This window comes from Cupressus sempervirens, chromosome 3 (genome assembly GCF_028749045.1).
Source record: "Cupressus sempervirens isolate cs-2001-9-10 chromosome 3, ASM2874904v1, whole genome shotgun sequence".
NCBI classification, from domain to species: domain Eukaryota; kingdom Viridiplantae; phylum Streptophyta; class Pinopsida; order Cupressales; family Cupressaceae; genus Cupressus; species Cupressus sempervirens.
The window spans coordinates 322624526-322645417 of NC_143120.1; the positions used below are offsets into that span (position 1 = coordinate 322624526).

The following is a 20892-nucleotide window of genomic DNA, read 5'->3' on the forward strand; positions in this document are numbered from 1 at the left end:
TGGTTGAACAATGGTGTCCCAAGCCTAATCCCAACACAAGGAGGGCCCTTCTCAGCAGAGATTATGTGGAGATACTTTAGGGTCCGTGGTTGGGACGTTAAGCCTGTAGCAAAGCTTCTCCTCTCCACCAGTGCCAAGACTTGCACAAGACAAAACAATGATCTGCATTCAAATATCATCTAATAACAGTTATTTCAATTATAGTTGTTGATTGTCTTCCATCTGAATATGTAAAGTAGTTGTAAAATTATCTTCATGTGATTATGAAAGATACGTTTCTTTATTAGTAGAAAAGGTCTCTCTTATCATTAAGTAACGGTTGGTTCTGATGACAATTATATTTATCATATTTGTTGATTGAATACATCTTCAGTTGTTAGTTAAGATATTTCAGTTAAAATGATTATAATCGTTAATCTCTTTCAAATGAACATGCAAAATAGTTGTTATAATTGCCTTCTCGTGATCATGAATATGGAAAGTAACTATGTCAATGTTATGATAATTGTTAGCTAAGGCCTGAGAAAAGGGGGGGTTACACGGTTGATGAGGAAGAAGTTGACGATGATGAATCTGATGGCAATGATGGTGAAGAAGTTGTCTTTGTTGTAGTGAAAAAAAACAATACTAATGGTGAGAAAGCTCTTGTTTCTCACGTAGAACCTAGTCATGAATGGGTGATTGATAAGTGATTGTTCACATCACACGACTAGTGATAGAAGCAAGTTTATCAATCTTGAAGAGTTTGATGGTGGTGTTGTGAAATTTGGCAACAATACTCCCTATATGGTCAAAGGTAAAAGATCTATTTCTTTGAATGCAAAGAGTAATGTTGATCATGCCAATTTTGTTGAAGTTCTTAGCATAATTTTCTCATTGCTGGTCAACTGGATGACAAAGGATACCGTTTAGAGTAAAAAGGAGGTATGTGCAGAATTCTAGGAAACTCAGGAGAGTTTATTGCTACCGGGAGATAACAAGAGCTAACTAATTCCATTTGATTACTATTGTTAATTGTTGTTTGGTTGCAAACATTCAGGATAGTTGGCTATGACATAGAAGGTGTTGCCATGTCAACTTTGACAATTCGATTAAGATAAGCAAGACTAATAATGTTAGAGAAATACTTGCTTTAGATAAAACAAAGAATGTTATGTGCAAAGATTGCCAATTGGGTAACTTGACAAGTACTACTTTCAATAGCAAAACTTTTTCATTTGAGGACATCTTAGCTTTGCTACATACAAATCTTTGTGGTTCAATGAGAACTAGAAGTCATTATGGTGATAAGTATTCCATGCCTTTTGTGATGCCTATTCCAAAATGATGTGGGTTACTTTCTTGAGGGAAAAGTTCAAAATTGTTTTAGTTGAAAAGGAAAGTGGAAAGAACCTAAAATGCTTAAGATCTAATAGAGATGGTGAGTACACATCTTTGGAATTAGTTGACTATTGTAACAATAATAGAATCAATAGACAAATGTCAGCTCCGAGGACTCCTCAACAGAATTGTATAGCAGAAAGGAGGAAATAAAGCAATTACTTGATGTTGCAAGGAAATGTTGCAAATAACTTTTGGAGAGAAGCTATAACTACTGCAACTATACTTTGAACCTGGTACAAGTCAAGATCAGAACTGGTAAGAAACCTTTTGAATTGTGGTATGGTCATACTCCTAGTGTAAATTATTTCAAAGTCTTTGGAAGCAAATGTTCTAGCAAGAGAGATGATTTTGCTAGAAAGTTTGATGCAAAAAGTAATGACGGAATTTTGCTAGGCTATTCTACCAAAAGTAAGGCATATAAATGTTCAAACAAGAGAACTAACAAGATGATTGAAAGTGCCAATGTAAAAGTTGATAACATTACAAATACATGACAAGTGAATGACAATTAAAACAAGCAGGAAACAGAGACAGATCAACATATGATATTTAATCAACCAGAAGTGCAAGAAATTATTGTGCAGAACAATGATGAAAATGTAGAGGTACAACAGTGAATGAAGAACAAATTACCGAACCGGTATTGCCCAGGTATGTGACATTGAATCATTCTGCTAATTAGATTATTGGAGATGAGAATGAAAATGTGCAAACAAGGAAAATTAAAAAAATTAATGTTTGATTTTTGGGATGGAACCTTGATTAGTGAATGAAGCCTTGAAGAGTGATGTTTGAGTTAAATCTATGGAAGGTGAGCTTGATCAGATCATCAATAATGATACTTGGACTTTGGTGCCCAAACTAGAGAACAAGAATGTGATTGGTACAAAATGGGTCTTCAAAAAAACAATTGAATATGGATGGCAAAGTAGTTAAAAACAAAGCAAGATTGGTGTGTAAAGGTCATGCTCAAGAAAAATGTTTGGATTATAGTGAAACTTTTGCACCCGTGGCTAGAGTTGAAGGTATAAGGATGTTAATGGCATATGCTAGCTACAAGAAATTCAAAGTTTACTAGATGGATAGGAAATCTGCTTTTCTAAATGGTGTATTGAAAGAAAACATCTACATAGAGCAACTGGATGGGTTTACTCTATCAAAGGATGAAGAAATGGTTTGCAAGTTGAAGAAAGCTTTATATGGCTTGAAGAAAGCTCCGACAGCATGATATGAAAGGTTACATTCATACATAGTGAAGATTGATTTTAAAAGGACAAGTGAAGATTGTTTAGTGGAAAAATGAAAGCGCTTTAATAGGATGTAGGCCCCCACTTTTCGGGCACTAGGTCATTCAAATATGTGTGTATAGGGAAAGAGATAATCCCCAAATATAATTCCTCACTGAATCCAAATTAGAATAGCAAGGCCCAAAAGGAAAGGGATGCCAATATTGAATTTGAATTGTGAAAAGGAATACAATATAAGGAAATACGCTCCTTGGCTTGTGTGTGATAATGTGTATGCAAAATTGCACTAATTGATTAAGGAATGTAAATCTAGATGTAAAGTGTATACAATCAGCACAATTAAAATACAGCTCTAAGCTGATATTGTGAATCGAAATGAAAGATAGAAGACTCACCTTGAAATGTGTAGAAGAATTTGTGTTTTAGCTCTGAAAGTGTGGATCGGGATTTGCACCTAAAAATCTGACTACAGCTCCATTAACAGAATGAAAAATCCAAAAAAACCCAGAAATTGATTTCTCGCTTGAGGAGCAGAGAACAAATCGACCTGGCTGTAACTATTTCAGAACAATTCCCACGAGTTCACTGTTTTCCTAGGGCACTATAACATAGTACACCCAGGTTTTCCGAAAAGCTCTCGGAAAGTTATTTTCAGATCTGCAATCATAATTTTGCTGTCTTGCTCCCGCTTACATAAAGTAAAGATTTTTGTTGTTTGGTGGATGAAGGCTTGCCTTGGTAAAGCCATAGATTGAGGAATCAACCTTGACTTGAGAAATGTAAATGTAAATGACTGAAACAAGATAAATGTAAATTTTCAACTTGCTTGTAAAAATCCTTGTCTATGAAGATTTTGCCTTGCTGTATGTTGTAGATGTTGAATTGGGTATGTAAATGTAGGATATCTCCACAAGTTGCAATAGATCCACTGTAACCAAATCATAGAGCCATGGATGTAAATGTACATCAATGAAGAAGATGATGAATGTCTCAATGTAGATCTCCTCCCTTAATGGCCAACAATATGCTAGATCTTAAAGAGGAAACGTTCACAAAGAATCTTTCAATGTTGATGAAATCTCCTTTGCTTGAAATGATTGAATGCCTTGAATGCTTGAACTCCTTGAATGCAAAGTTTAAGTGCTACTATCATGAAAGTGTAATGTGTAAAATGAAGCCTCCAAGTCTCCTTATATACTAATTTTCGGGCAGGAAAACAATATAGGCTGACTCAAGAGCAAGAGTTAACAATTTGAAATCCTGAGACCTTTCAGGTCCCAAGCCTCGCAATCACTAGGGAAGAGGTCGCCCTGGGGTCAACCTCTTCTAGTTCAGTTGGGGTCGGCCTGTTCCTAGAGAAAGGAAGGGTAGGCCATAGAAAGCTAGGGAGGAATGCAGAAAGATTCGGGAAAAGGTGGAAGAAAACTAGAGAAAGAGCGCATCGAGCACAGATCCATCCATGGTCCAAGAAGTCACTATGAAACGGGTGTTAAAAGGTCTTAAAAGGCAAGTGTGCATTTTAAGATGGTACAAAGATAACGATGTGTATCTAAAGTTGGAAGGTAACAGATTGTTAATTGTTGAAGTGTTTGTAGATGGCATTTTATTTGGAGGGATGATGACATGAGGACAGATTTTGCTAAATAGATGAAAAAGGTTAAGAAGTCCATGATTGGAGAGATAAAATTCTTTATTGGACTATAGGTAATGCAAATGGAAGATGGAATTTTTATTTATCAGTCCAAATATGTCAAGGAAGTGTTGAAGACTTTAGGCATGGAAGATTCAAACCCAATTGGTACACCTATGGTCGCACGTTGTAAATTGTCTAAGGAAGATACTCCAAGATTGGGCAAGAAATGTTGAAGATGGGAAGAGTACAAGTGGTGGTGCATTCTTTCTTGGAGGAAGGTTAGTTTCTCAGATCAATCTGAAACTGAATTGTATTTCTCTATCAATAGCTGAAGTTGAGTATGTTGTTGCCTCGAATAATTGTTCACAAGCTATTTGGATCAAGCATGTCTTGGAAGGTATAAATGAGAAGGTTATTGAACCAGCTACCACATATTGTGATAACACAAGTGCTATTAATATATCTAAGAATCTAGTACAACATCCTAAGACAAAGCATAATGCAGTTAAATATCATATTCAAAGGGAAAAGGTACAGGAGAAGGAAGTGAGAATGGATTATGTGACATCAAAGGAGCAAGTGGCAAATATATTCACTAAGTCATTACCTAAGGATGCTTTTGAGTATCTGAGAGGTAAGGTAGGGGTCATTCCCCTTCTAAGTCCAAACTAAGATGCAATGGTTGCATCAATCCACTGGACATAATGTTTATCTTTCTATGGATTGATTTAATGCAGACTACTTCTTCGGTAGAAGTAAGTAGTTTGATGGTTTGTCGAAAAGTTTATTGGAGATTCAAAGTATGAAGGTGTTCTCAAAAATGAGGGAAGCACCTTTGGCATTATTGTCAGAGGGGGAGAAGTACAAAATATTAGATCTAAAGAGAGCATAATGGACAAAACAGATGATCAAGAAGACTTTATTCCCAGGGGGCACAATGTCAAGAAGAACAGATCAGAAGATGAATCAAACATAGGGGGAATATTCAATCATTTTTGTATCTATTATTGTTGTTGGTATTGTTTGGTTTTGCCATCAATGCCAAAGGGGGAGATTGTTGGCACAACTAATGCAGATGTCTTAAAGAGTTGATAAGAGAGTTTGATGATGTCTTGCAGCACAATTTTTATATTGACTAAATCAGTTAATGTATTTTTATTGATATCAACTTGATATTTTGTGTTGATCTGCTTATCAAGGGTTAAGTTTTTATTTTGCAGCTGAAAAACCAAGTGTGTGGTTGATTTGTGTGAGTAAGTGTGTAATTGGTATAGGAGAGTCAGGGATATCTCTAGTTGCTATGTTTGTGATTTCATGCACTACACATAAGTATTGAATGAGTTATGAATGATTGAAACGAAACAATCTTATTGGGTTGGTCAGTTTATGACAATCAGTGAATGATTTGATTGGTTTATCATATTTATGTTGTTTCAAGTGATGATAACCAGGATTTATAAAGTTTACTAAGTTATTAGATCCATGTCAGGGTTATGATTGTTTTGGTTTGTGGGAAGGCACGTTTTAGATCGATTGAATGTTTAAAGTTTGAACTTGAACCAGCAACACATATGTCATTCTAGTAGATCTTTCAAGTTGTTGAGATGGTTGATGATGTGATGGAAGCAAAGCATTTGTGGATTGGTTGCATATTGAAGATTGTAATAGAGTTTCTTGGAACTATGTTTGTTCATTGGAAAGAGTGAAAAGGACAAATGTGTGATGTTAGATCCATGCTTGATGGAAGATGTTGATAGTGTGGTAACAACTAATGATGGATTAGGGTTGTGTAACACATTTAGGTCAAATGTTGGATTTCCCTGGGTAACATATTTTGGGTTAGGGTTACCTAATGATGAAAAGTATATGTATATGGCAGAGAATTATTTGCAAGTGTAGGTGCAAAGTTGTGGTTGACAAGGGTTGTGCAATCAAGCTGGCAGTTAAATGTCTGCAAGGAGATGCAGATGGTGAACTAAAAAGGATCTATACAAACAATTGTGAAGTGTTATTTCTAGATCAATTTTCTTGGTTAATCCTACCAAATTAACAAGTTAAAAGCCTCTAACAAGGTCACTTTTAACTGGGTGAAAAGGATCTTTAGCAGGTTCTAAAGTTAAATCTTTTAACCGGGTGCCTCATTAATTTGACTTACAAAATCCTTTCATAAGGTTACACCTAACAAGCTAAAGCTCCTAATAGGGCTAGAGGTAAATCCCTTGATTGGTGACTCCTAATAGGGCTTATTCTTCATCAAACATTATTGCAACCTCCTAACAATGCTAAGCTCTTAACCAGGTGCCTTTCAGAAGAGTGCAAAATACTTGTGGGTATCGATTCCCACTGTGGTAATATGCTCTAAGGGTTTCCACGATAAGAATTTGTGTTACTATGTTACTTGTGTGGAAGTTTTATCTATTGCTTAATGATTAAGTTTTGCAAGTTAACATGAATGGGTGCATGAATGAATAGATGACAAGTTCACTCTTGGTTAACCAGTTTGATAAGTTGTGATTTGAGTTCAAATTTGGTGATTATTGATTCAACTCCCCCATAATCTAGGACCTTGAATATATTAACACAAGCAATGAGGGAGGTTCCTAGGACTATGTTGGAAAAGGGCAAGGTGATAAAAGAAAATGAGATGATTGATCTCAATGCATGGTTGTGTGCATCACCTTTAAAGCGAGACACCCTTGAAAAGGTGAAGTCTACTTGCCAATGGCTAAAGGAAACAATCCAAATGATCCAAAATGAAATTCTCTGAGTAGTGAGGGTTATATTTTAGTTTGGTGAAAGGAAAGGAAAAAACATGGACATGGAAATACTAAAAGAAAAGATGCATACCATCTATTTCAAGAATGCCAACATCATCAAGAGGAAACATATAAGAGGTGTTGCATCATTCCTTCATCATAACCTGTCAAGACAATGCACCTAATTGGGAGAAGACTCTTGCGACATGTACAACTAAGTTAGATGTTGCTAAGTGGAAGGTCCAAAATGTGTTGAGTGCCACCAATGGAAGAGCATAAAGATATTGTGTCTAGGTTCGTTGAATTTGCAAAAAGAGTAAAAGGCAACAGAAATTATCTTCTAAAGGGAGATTTTTGTAAGCCCAAATTTTGATTGGACAGCATTTAATGCTTGTTAGTGGTAGTTATAATAACCCCAATTAAAGCTTTATTTGATCTATCTAGGTCATTGATTTCAAATCTATCTTGGTCATTCATTGTAATTGATCTCCCTATAAGGCTTGTTCCTCTCATTTGTAAGGGAGATTATGGGAGAAATTGTTGCCAATATATTGCCACAACCAGTCTCTATTCATTGTTGTCTTTGCATGGTGTGTACTTGTTAACTTTTGGAGTATAGCATGGTTTCCTCCATTTCTCACTTAATTTAATATTTATTTCAATTAGTTTAATGGTTTCCTTGAATATTTTTAGTTAAATGAAGGAAATTGTGAATCAATCATTGTAAGTAAGTAAGTAAGTGAGTAAGTGGGTTTTATAGTCCACGACACTATGCCATAGTTTTTGGGTTTACATATGGTGACAGTGATATGGGACTACCTCGTACTCTTTTTCGAGAGGCGCTTGGCGCTACAAACGAGGCGTACATACCCTACCCCCCATGGGATTCGAACTTGTGACCTCTCTTTCAAGAGTACAAGCATTATCTATACCACTAGTGATTTGTTGATTGTAAGTTTGTCTTGGATGTCAACTGGAAGATTAATAAGCTTTACTTCACTTATTGCTTGGACATTAAGATACATCTTGTTGTGAAGTTTTCTTCCCCCAAAGGGCTTCAAAGACTTCTAGACGGGCTTGCCTCCTTCTATAACTCACAACAGTTAGTGGTTAACCTGGGGAAGACCCGAGTTATGGTTTTCAATTGTTTGAAGGCCTCACATCTCCATTTTCAGTTCCAGGGTAGTGAGATCGAGATCACATCTTCATATACTTATCTAGGGGTCAAGTTCTCTGGGCCTCGGTTTAGTTTGAGACTTGCTATGTAGCCTCGAGTTAGTAAAGGGCTTGGCTCCCTTGCTATGCTCGAGAGACAATGTTTCTGCCACCATTTCCAAGACACCACAACCAAGATGTTTCTTTTGGACTCTTTGGTCAGACCGACTATCCTCTATGGCTCTATTGTGTGGGGTCCCTCCCTTTTGGAGTCTAACTGGGCTTCTATTGAGAGGGTTTAGACTCTCTTTCTTCGTCGTATTCTTAGATGTCATCGGTCCACACCCCATAGCATCGTTTTGGTGGAGTTTGAGGCTCACCCTTTCAAATTGGGAACTACTTTTTATTTGGTTTGGTTTCTTCACCACCTCCAAAGCTTTGCTGACTCTGTAGAGGGTCACCACAGATATCCCTACTTAGCTTATTGCTCATCAGAGAGGATTGCAGGGTCTGATTCTAGCAGCATGTCTCATTGTTGGTTCTCTCAGGTCTCAGCCCTCCTTGGCTCGGTCGGTATCACAATCGAACGCCTCCCCTTCCATTTCTAGTTGGACGCCCCCGCTCACCTACTTCCATCTTAGCAGGAGCTGAATGGGCATGTTTGACTCAACATCTACAAACAATATATTTTGATGACTTGGAGCAACCCTCTAGGAGGGCCCCACCCGAGGATAGCCTTCTATGCTGAGCACTTTCTTGATATCTGGGATGGGATCATTAGTCACCCTTGGTATCTTACCCATCGATGGAATCATGCCCTTCGCATTTCCTTAGGATCCTTTAGAGTAGGCTCTAACCACCTACATATATAGACAGACCACCAAATCAACAGAGATAACAAGATCTGATGCCTTTTCCCCTTTGGCAAGGTTGAGACTGAGAAACATTTTACTTTCCATTGCCCCATCTATTACAAGGTCAGAGGGAGGTTATACTGCTTATTCAAGGAATGCAGTTCCATTTCCTCATTCCTTGGTTACACCGACCAGCGGTGTCTAGCACTTTTTCTTCAACAGACCTTGCGGCTTCGAGACTCTACTCTTCAGCTTCAGTTCCCATTGGAACAGACTCTTGAGCAGCTTGTCACCTCATTCTTTACTTTTGTAGCCCTTGCTCAAGGGACGAAGCGGTCTCTCTACACTACTTCGAGTCACACCAGATCTGTGAGACCCTGTAATGTCACATTCAACAGCAACACCCTCCCTCCAACAGTCTTCATGGATGGCGACATAGGGCACCTCGTCACTCTAGATTGTACCCTTCAATTTTGGATTACTTCTCGTCTGTGAGGAGTACTTAACATTTTTATTTTATGTTCTTTTGCTTTCTTGCTTTTTCTACAAACACCTTTTGGTGCTTCCCCCCTGCTAGCGTTTTGTCTTTTTGTATTGTTTCCAGTCCCTTAGACCCTGGTTGGTCTCTAGTTGGACACTGATAAACTTATCTTATCTTATCACACCACCACTCCATTGCAAATGGGGACCCCCTCTGCTTTGGAGGTAGGAGTAGTGGTCCTAGGTATTCTTGGTGGCTATTTCAAGTCTCATAGCCTTAGGAAAAGTTGGATGAAGCAAAACGGGGAAATCAGTCATGTTCTTAGGATTGAGTAAGCAAGGATAGGTGAAGGTGTTGGTTAGCAAAGTGCAACCAACAAATGAACACCCTTTTTTGCAATTCACTTTGAGATACATTTGAAGTGCAAAATGGCTAAGTATGGGGCAGTGAGTTGCATAAGAGATAATCCTCTAGACAAGGCAGAATCTGCCTGCCGTTGAGGATTCCAAAACCCTCTAGCACCCCAAAATTCCGCATTCACTCTACTACTCAAAATCCTAGCCTACCTCTCAATTCTGCCTATGAGAAAGTCCTCAAGATGATTAGGGGAAATTTTGGCATAGTTTGGAGGTCTAATGTCAAGGAGAAAAGTGAAAATCTGACAGAGAAATTATTAAAATCAACGCATGAATCCAATATAAACACTCCCAATTCCAACTGAATGGAAAACATTGGATATTAGTTGAAGGGGGTAATGTGATTTTGGGAGTGAGTAAAAGCAATGGATAGGAACCCACATGAGTGGGCGAAATCTGCTACCCCTTCCGGATTCCTAATCCTCTAAATAGTAAATAGAAAAATTTCCATCCCAAATCATTAACAATCCAAGCTATAATTCAAGGCGGAGAGGAAAATACAAGAACTGATCCATAATCGAAGTCAAAATGATGACCAAAAGGGATGAAAGAATAACATGATTAAAAAATGACAATCACAATCACAATTAGGCAAACTCAGAGGAGGGATAAAACTGAATTGGAGAAAATGAAAAACAAGGGATTCAAAATCCTTGGATACCTCTACTTTTCGCCTTGTAGGGGACGGGACAATTTTGAGTTTGAATAAGTGAAAGGATGAAGAATTAAAGGATTGAGGGCCAATTGGAGAAAGTGAAAGGAATGATTGAAAATCCTCAAAGGCCCTTCAATTCCACCTTGTCTATAAGTTGGAAAGAATGGAAAGAAAAGGAATCAAAATCCTATAACATTGTCAAATTGCAACTTGGATAGATGTAGCTTGAAAATTTCCTATTGTCACCATATTCACATGAAATAAGGAAGGAAAACGATGAGGAGGATAGTGTATTGACATGAAGAACAAGAAGTGAGTTTGAGTAAAATAAAGATGGCAGATTCCACCATCCCCCAAGGATTGATAATCCTCTAAGATGCTTAAAGTCCACCCAGAAGTGAAGAGTGGCGATGGGAAAGGGCAAAGGTGTGAGATAATCAACAAAACAACCAATTGCATCCTTACCATTTTGGCCTGCATTACAATGGAGAAAAGGTGACTAAATAAAGTGTTATTGGAGCAAATCGGCCTTCTCAACAAGACATGAACTTTCAAATGGCTAATCACCTACAAAAAGAGGGACGTAAAAGTTCATTCTCAACATTAGATGCAAATTAAATGACCTCTGATAAAAGGCAAAGATTTCTTTCCATAAGGCAATGACTTCATCTTTTTAAGGCAGCAATTTCCTCATTTAAGGCAGAGAATCATCCCCCTAAGACATGTTTACATTGAAGAGAAGATAAATTATACTGTTGAGGCAACAACTACATCCTTATCAACAATTTAAAGCTTCAAAAGACATCAAATTTGAGCATTCAAAGGAAAAATTATTCCAAAAATCAAAGATAGATGCAGTAAAACGGTGAAATCTAGGCATGATGTTCATTAAAGAACTTACTTATTTTCCAGATTTTTAGTGAGTCCACTTCAAGTTGCAAGGCTAAGAACATTTTACCAATAAAATCAGAGCCTAGGATTGTAACAAGGATGAGAAATTTAATCTTCAACTTAAGAAGATCCATTTTGCCTCTTTAATTCAATGTTGATTTTTATGAAGGCATTTGAATATCTTTCATTTGCATTATTTTGTGAGCTTAATGCACTTTTTATCTGTTGGTTTGCAAGGTAAACTCCTAAGAAGGAGAAGCTAGGTGAGTGAAGAGATGATGACAACACCAAGTTCAAATTTTCCAGCAAGGAGATGCTCAAAGAATAAGTGGATGCTACAAGCTCCAGCTCGAGGATTTCGAGAAGGACGTTCAGGTTACCAAAGTGCAAATTCGAAGATGAAGATCATAATGGAGGAAAAAAAGTTTGCAAGCCTACTAGAAAAATCAGAGAAAATTAATTATCAATTTCAATTTCCTCCGAAAATCCAAGTTCGCTTTGAAGGATCCAAGATACATGAAGGACTTCATCACTTCAAGAAGTTCATGATTCAAGTATTTAAGTACAAGCAAGCACAAATCATAGCAAAGAGAAAATTTCCAAGGACAGGGATGAAGAAAATTTGAGAAGATGAAGCAATTTGGGAATATGCCATCACAATCGAAGGCTTGATAATGTTGAGTATAAATAGATTTTTTCTCATCACCAAAGGATTTATCAAGTCTACAAGATACGAAGGTTGAGATGGCACCTACTAGTCTTCTACAAATCAGAAAATTATAGTTACACATGTTCAAGCACACTCAATAGTATTATGCCAAGTGTACAATTTTCTCATTGGCTCTCAAAAGCATTGTGATTTTCTTATTGGACCACAAGACAGTGTCTTCATGTAATTGGATAATAGTGTGGAAACCTTAATTAGGGTTTGTGATGGGTAAATCTTGGCCCTTGGTCTTGAATTGATTTTGGCCCTTCATTGTAATTGTACAACTATAAAAAACCAAGGCCCCTTCATTTGTAAAGAGTCAGATTTTAGATTCATTAGAAAGGAGGTAGAGTAGGAGAGGGGACTTGATGAAATTGTTGCCATTATGCTATCAAAATAATTGATGATACATTGTTGCTCTTCATGGTGGATTACTTAATGTTGATTTGAAATATCGCATGGCTTCTTTAATTCCTCACTTAGATTAGATTTTATTTCATCTTTAATATTGCATGGCTTCTTCAATTCCTCACTTACTTTAGATTTTATTTCATGTTTAATATTGCATGACTTCTTTAATTCCTCATTTAGATTAGATTTTATTTCATGTTTAACTTTTAAGTAGAAGTAGAAGTAGATAAATGAAAAATATTGCTGAATGGTGATTAATGGTGAAGATTATGTTAATGTTTCCCAGTCACCAACATTCATTTCTGGCCTTCCCGCAGTCATCTACTGTTGTATGAGCATTTTGGGGGGTTACATCAATCATGTAAGGTGTTGGACCAGTCATCAAAAGGTTATTCAGAGTCCAGACATATAAGTGCTCAACCTGACTTTGGGAGCATTGGAAAATCATTTGGAACACCCAACCAGCAGCCATATTGCATAATCTCATCATTTAATTACTTGTGAGTTGATTTGGGAAAGTTGTGACCCTAAAAACTTGTTTCCAGGTTGTATATCAGTATTTTAATCATTTTTCCACACAAAAAATAGTTAAAATCAGTAGTGTTGTTGCTTCCATAATGCTTCCGAATCACATTTGAGTAACTTGGAGTTATTATATATTTTTGTGAGGTTCCCAGCTTGGTAGTTGTAATCAGCATTAATATTACAAGTTCTGTTGCTATTCCACCTGTGTTAGTTTCAGAAAATTATACAAATGGATGTTACAGCTCTATATATTTTTCATGCATTGGACCTCAGTTTTAGCTCACATTCCTGTTGTAATCAATTGCAGTTTAAGGCCCCATTGACCTATTTCGCTCCTCTGTGAAGCTTATATCAATTGTAGATTAGTTTTTCCTACTTAGATTTCAGTATCAACTTATTCTAACCTAAAAGTAATGGATGTCAACAGATATGTTAGATATTGAGTCATGGTCACAATGATTGCAAGGTTTAGCCACAAATATTCCACTAATAGAAGTATATAAAGAAAAATTAATGCAAGAGATATGTTGGAACATGCATTATTATCTAAGCAAGCTAGACAATTGGATCCCTCTATATATACTATATGTCATACCTTTCTAAAATGATTCTATTACATTCTCCTCTACAAGGTTTGTGTTTCATCAACAATAGCTTTTCAGTCTACGAATGCAAAATGAATATACCTTAAATTGGACAGGTTCTTCTCAAAGTATTAAATTGTACTTCTTACTATTGAAAAAATTCAGACATTAAGTATTTCTGCAGTTGCGGTTTCCATGCCAAAATCTATATATTTAGACCTAGATGGATTTTTATTGTAAGCATTGCTTGCAGATTGTACTGGCACCATTATCTATCCTGAATATTACCAACAAAATTGGTCACAGTGGAGATAGGTTGATGAATCATGAAACAATGCCCCTATTTTTGAGGTGCTGACAAAGTAGCCCAATCCTCTTTCATACAGTTTAGACATGCTCACCCTAATATTTTCTGTTTTGGCATCAGAAGTGTCAAAGAGCCCTCAACAATATCACATAGGGTGAAGAGCTCAGTCCATGAGACAAAGCCCCTCTTTGCGAGGTGCTAACAAAGTACCCTAATCCTCTTATATACACATTAGACGTTAGAGGGTAGCTTCTTGTTTCCACGGGGTTCCACTTAGTTCCCATCACTCAGAGCCGTAACTACAGGAATGTATGCCTTACCAGTGCTGTATCAAGAAATTCATTGAGAGGTTTTCCTTTCACGTAATTACTTCTTTTACCTGACTGCAGCTCTTACAAGTTTCAGGTTCACCACTTCAAGTTCATTTTAGCATTTTTGGAGTTCTTTTAATACTCTTGTTTGCTAATGTACATTGATGCACTTTCGCATTCCACATTAATACATTTTATTCTTTCACAACAACCATTTAACAGAAACTATCAGAACAAATGATAGAAAGAGACAACCCTCATATTCCTGGCAAAACAAAATAAAGCAATTATAGCCTGCATAGATAAAGCATTAAATGCATATGTATGTGTAGATATGTTTAAATAATATGTCATATGGCCTTCAATCATAAAGCAGCATATCTGTGGTCATTAGGTAAATAGTTCCAGGGATTGTGTTTGTTTACTACAAAACTTAGTGGAAAAGCATATGCATTGCAAATACAATTGAAACTGGCACAAAGTCTTATTACATTCCTCTATATGGCACATTGACGATTCCTTAAAATTAAAAAATTAAACAAGGTTTTGTTTATCAAAATCCAATAGTATATAAAGTGGATAAAATGAAAATTATGAAAGCACACCACATAGAGAATGAAAACGAATACCTCTTGGAAACATTTCCATCCATCTATTGCAATTGATTATTCTACAAGCATATACTTGTAATATCAAAATTGGAAAAGTTTGCTGAGAAAAATACCTTGCCTTTTGAAAGATGAGGTGAAGAAAAAATATATGTTGAAGCCGGGGCAGCAATGAAAGTGAGTGCTAGAGATGCCATGAAAAGACCAGGTAAACTACCCAAACCTAAAGAGATTGCACCTTCGTCTCTCAAAGGCAGAACAACAAAGTATGCACTTAAAAGCTGCACATAGAACAAAACAAATCGAGCGATTAACACATGTGGATTAACATACTAAAATTAGGGAGCTTGCATCAATTTCCATGGAGCTGCATTTTATGTTTTGTGCGTCTAAAAAGCTATTCAGCGAGCAATGAAGGATTGTCATTGTACATGTAATAAAAAATTGATCTTTTGAAGATATATTAAACATGACATGGGAATACAACATACTGTTAAAAAGGTTATACTGCTGAAGACTGCAAAATTTAGAATTTGTCACCAATAGCTCATCCTTAAGAATATTCAACACATTTATCTTAACAGAAATAGCACCGAAAACAACTATCCCAGTCTTAGCCTTTTTGTAATCGTTTAAATGCTCATGACTTAGAAAATAATATGTAATCTGAAAAGCAATTATTAATATTAAATATGAAATAAGATATTCAAAAGAAACATCACTAAAAAGATAAGGAAAGGAAACAAGATTGTAACCGTAGTCATAGAAACAGTGGTAAATAAGGTGCTAAGGGATAGAAGAAAAGATCCACCTTTACGATTGAATCACTCAGCCGATGTGCACAAGAGTCTAGCAAGGAAACAAGAAAAATTCATAAAAAACAGAATGCTCTTAAACAAAAAATATCAGATATACAAGGAAAAATGGTAGATATGGTGGCTATCGAAGCTACGGGATCTTATAGATATTGGAGATACCCTCAAATGTTATGCCCAGCATACCTGGACTATCACATCATTGTGTTAAAGATGCTGCTATTAAGCTGATGATCATGGTTGGAATTGAAAGATGGTGACTGAGACATGATATTGTCATGATGTCATATTAAGATGAATTAGAAGCATGACATTGAGTTAAGGATTAGAAGTATTACACTGGTTCTGATGATTGTGTGATGCTACAGGTTGGAGTATCTCTCAAATTGCTTTTGATAAGTGATTGCTATTATAAAGGTGTATTGATCATTGAAAGATATGTGTAGAAGGAAATGATCTGGTAGTTATTGATGGGGCTATAAAATATTATAGTTTTATTGGGTTTTATGGTCATTTGAAAGGTCTTTTCCTTTTTAAGTTCAAAGACTTTTTATTATATACTCTGTATAAACCTATAATTACCATGCTCTGCTATGGTTTTGAAGACATCATATGGTTTCATAAATATAATGCTAAAGTTAGAACTTATATGTAATAATGGAATCATGTGTGTATATATTGATATTTTGAATACTTTCTTCCTTTAAAACTTTTATGGGGCAGATTCCTATAGCCATATGTCGTGAGCAAGGACTAATCTATCTGTGCATTGAATGCTTTCTATGAGTTATTGAGATGGATATATGTTTTGATAAATGGCATGCGTACTAATCTCTTGCAGGAATAAGTCAAGATGGACTAGAAGGAGCACTATCAAAGGCAGTAATGACAAGTTCATGCAGCCCATACCAGCGGTTCAGCTGGAACGGGTCAATGTAACTGCCAACTACTCGTGCGCAAATCCAGAAGTTATAGCACGCTACATTTGATGAAGACTTGTTCAATTGAGAAGAATGTCCTCTACGTTGATTAATGATGTTGTTGAATCCTCACTTGTTGTAGAATCCTAGACTTTGGGAAAGTTAGTTTTCCTTGGATGTTATAAATAAGCTATTAGTTTGAGCCTCTGAGTTAGTTCAGGAGCAATTGTAATTCATAACAGCATTCAATATATAATTTGCTACTTTCAGTTTGTACTCTTAATGGCTTTATATCAATAAAGATGACGCGGTTGTTTCTCAGCACTTTATCTTGAGTTGTAATCATTCACTCATCCAAGGGGGCCCACTTGGTGAGTGAATCTAGTTATTAGGAGTAGTCTTTTCATTACCATTAGAATAGATAGAATTTTGTTGCTCCTGCAGCCACTGTAACAGAATTATTGGTTGTTCCTGCAGTAACAGCAAACAGTGTACATTCCTGTTTATAATTCAATTCTTGTACTTTAGATTAGTTGCTTAAATTCTGCCCTTAGATTCAGTATTTCCAGTTTTGTTAAGTTTGGTACTTTCGTTCTCATAGGTTAGTAATGACTATTAGAAAGGTTTACAGCATATACTTTGCAGATATCATTTCAAGTCTACGTCCCTGGTTGATAAATTAACTGAGTTCAATTAAGTATTTGGATGCTACTTAGGATGTCCAATCCTTGCATATAAAACTTTAGTTTCCAAACCAATCATTTGACCAAGCAGTTACCTAAAAGAATGCTTTGTATTCCTAGGTGTTTATTGGTAAGAACTTGCAGTTTGGAACATAGATTGTATGTTTTGTAGATGTTGCACTACTTTCTTTTCAGGTCATTGGTGTTGTCATTGATGTTTTAGATGTGTGTAGTGTTGTAAGAAAGAAAAATATGGCATGTGAAAAAGGAAGGGATTGTAATGAGTGTTCACTAAGATGATCAAACAAGCTAGGAAGCATAACATCCCAAATTCCATCTTTCTTTCATTACATTAGGAAGGGGAGAGACGCCATTCGATAGAGAACTCAAGCGTTGAATGGGTGTAGTAGTTTTCACCCTTCACTAAGATTAGATCAATTGATGCAATTTGGAATGAAGAAATGAGGTAAATAGGCTGAAATGGGATGCATTAGAGATAATCTATGTATGCAGACAGCAAACAAAATGATATGCAAATTCTAGGACCAGATCTGAGAAATAGACAAAACCATTACCTACACACTAGGTTTTAGTCTGATTTGTTGTCCAAGGCAACCTAGAGTGTAGGGAGCAATCCGACTAGCCCCTGCTTGTGGGAGTCACTCTTGCTCTGCAAAAGTTAATGAGGATGCCTAGGATCTGAAGTAGACTATTATGCCTCAACCAGATTTGAAGCTTTATCATCTGTCACCTGCAGACAGAAAAAGGGGGAAAATGTTGGGAGAAAGGGGTTTGCCTCAATCAAACCCCTATGTAGGACTACCTTAACATTGAATTGAAATTTAATAAAGGAAATAGCATTTTGTCGGTAGCAAAGGCTTGGCAGGATGTTATACCTTCGAGAGTGTCAAATTGCTCAAAAAGATGTTTAAAAATGTCTTGATGTCTTGACCTTGCACTTGGGATGGCAAGAACATGAGTGCCTCCCCACAATGCTAGGATCTAGACATTTTACTTCATACCTTCCATGCTTGATGCTTGAATTAACCTTGACTACTCCATGAATGCTTGAGTGCTTGAATTATATTACATATATTGCTAGATGGATTGCTTTGTTAATGGATGGATTGATCGTTTGTGTATGGATCACAAAATGAGGGAGGTAGCCTTGTACTTATACCTCTCCTAGACATTTTGTACTTATACCTGCTTGTGGGAGTCACTCTTGCTCTGCAAAAAGTTAATGAGGATGCCTAGGATCTGAAGTAGACTATTATGCCTTAACCAGATTTGAAGCTTTATCATCTGTCACCTGCAGACAGAAAACGGGGAAAAATGTTGGGAGAAAGGGGTTTGCCTCAATCAAACCCCTATGTAGGACTTAACATTGAATTGAAATTATATAAAGGAAATAGCATGTTGTCAGTAGCAAAGGCTTGGCAAGATGTTATATCTTCAAAAGTGTCAAATTGCTCAAAAAGATGTTTAAAGTTGTCTTGATGTCTTGACCTTGCACTTGGGATAGAAAGAACATGAGTTCCTCCCCACAATGCTAGGATCTAGACATTTTACTTCATACCTTCCATGCTTGATGCTTGATGCTTGAATTAACCTTGACTGCTCCATGAATGCTTGAGTGCTTGAATTATATTACAAATATTGCTAGATGGATTGCTTTGTTAATGGATGGATCGATCATTTGTGTATGGATCACAAAATGAGGGAGGTAGCCTTGTACTTATACATTTCCTAAACATTTTGGAGCTTAAAAGTTGGAGGAGGTTGACAAGGATTTAAAATCCAGCCCAAAATTAGAATACCGAACTCTAATTCAAAATTGGGCCCAAGTTAGCATGTAAATCGTGCCTCCTAATACCTATGTCCCGAATCACCCTTTACAAAGCAAAAAAGGCTCAAATTTGAATCAGGGGTTAATTTTGATCTAAGGACTCTGAATTTGTGTGGGAAATCAAGGTGGGATCAAGCATAACAAGCATGGAAGTCCTGGACACTAAAATAGGGCCTAGCTAAGGATCAAATTATAAGTGTTTATAATTTAGGATATTATATTTAGCCGCAACTTTACTGGGAGTATGAACCTGCTGCATACTTATGGTTAAGTAGATCAAAGCATAGGAAGAAAATCTCATCAGGACAAAAGAGACAAGGAAAACATTGTAAGGATTAAACCACAGATAGAAATAACAATTACATGCAAATATAACCAATATCAGAAAATAATAGATCACACAGAAAAGAACAAAAGACACCAAGATTTAACGTGGTTCACCCAATCCCTGGGCTACGTCCACCAAACAGCAAGTCCAATATTATTACGATCCAATGGTTACAACCTAATTACAATCCGTAATCCCTTACAGCTCAATACCGCCGCAAGAACTAATTTTCGCATCACAACTATGAAACAATCCCTAACCCTAAGCCCTTTTTATACAAGTATTTTTACTGCTTTAGGGTTATAACTAATAATTACATGTTGGCCCAAGATCCCAATAAAATAGGGCCCAAAAAAAAATTTCTGAGCCCCAAAGAATTTATGAAGTATGTACAATACTTTCCTGATCAATCACCACAAACTAACAAACATCAGGCCCCCAAGTGACTTAGGTCCTCAACAAATTTAAAAAGAGACAAAAACAACATCCACCAAAAGAGAGAGAGATTGCATGACCAAACCAGCCTAGTTTGGTAAAACTTACTATGGGTCAAGCAAAAAGAAGGAGACGTGCAAAAGATGGGATTGATAGTTTAGTAAGTTGTAGTATGCTAGTCAACCCATCTAAAGGGGTAACCAAGAAAAGCATTGTCTACGAGGAAACCTGCCATAGGAGGATTACACTTTACAAAAGCATTGTCTCCAAAGGAAGCTGAAAAGGAGTTGGCCTAAGGAAAGCATTGTTTCCTAAGGAAACGACAAAGGAGATTACTAAGCAAAAGGTAGAATTTGCCAAGCAATCTGCAAAACATTGATCAATAGGATGTGTGAATAATGGGTAACAAAGAAAGAAGTATATGCCCCCATGTTAAAGCAATTGTGTATGCCTTAATGGGCGCAATAGATTTAAGGTAGGCTACACCTGAAAGACAAGCACATTTCCACTATGACTTGCGGTATGCAGACACAATAACCCTGCCAAAATAACTATGGACACAATAATCCTGCCATAATAACCCAAGGACAATATAACCTAGGGTCATAATAATTCACAGATAAAATAACCCATGGACAGAACAAGCCATGGTCATTTTAGATCAAGCTAGTAAGCTAGAAACAAAATAAAATAAAGAGACTACTAAAAAAACAATTATCTAATAAAATAAAGAGGCCTCTTCCTGTTCTAATATTTCATTACTTGTGTCGGAGCAAATACCATCAACTAATGCATTATCCAAAACGATTCAAAGAAAAAGATTAAGATTTGAAGCATCACTACCAAATCCTCAAACATCAATAGATCTTATCTTGCCAATTAAATATATATAGTTGCCAATAGAGGGGAAATGTTTATTTTTCATGATAGTAATGA

General features: G+C 36.5%; 1 protein-coding gene across 7 annotated transcripts in view; it reads right to left on the minus strand.

Moving 5' to 3' along the window:
• LOC149566296 (TLC ATP/ADP transporter) overlaps positions 1-20892 on the minus strand; it is a 174571-nt gene that overhangs the window by 141167 nt on the left and 12512 nt on the right. For 3 of the 7 annotated variants that reach the window (XM_089819701.1, XM_089819700.1, XM_089819699.1), the window contains exon 2: positions 15043-15207. In XM_089819701.1, the coding sequence (XP_089675827.1) occupies positions 15043-15207 (165 nt within the window). Of the gene's footprint in view, positions 1-15042; positions 15208-20892 lie in introns of those variants that run through there. The other 4 variants (XM_089819702.1, XM_089819704.1, XM_089819705.1 and 1 more) reach the window with 3 other exon arrangements.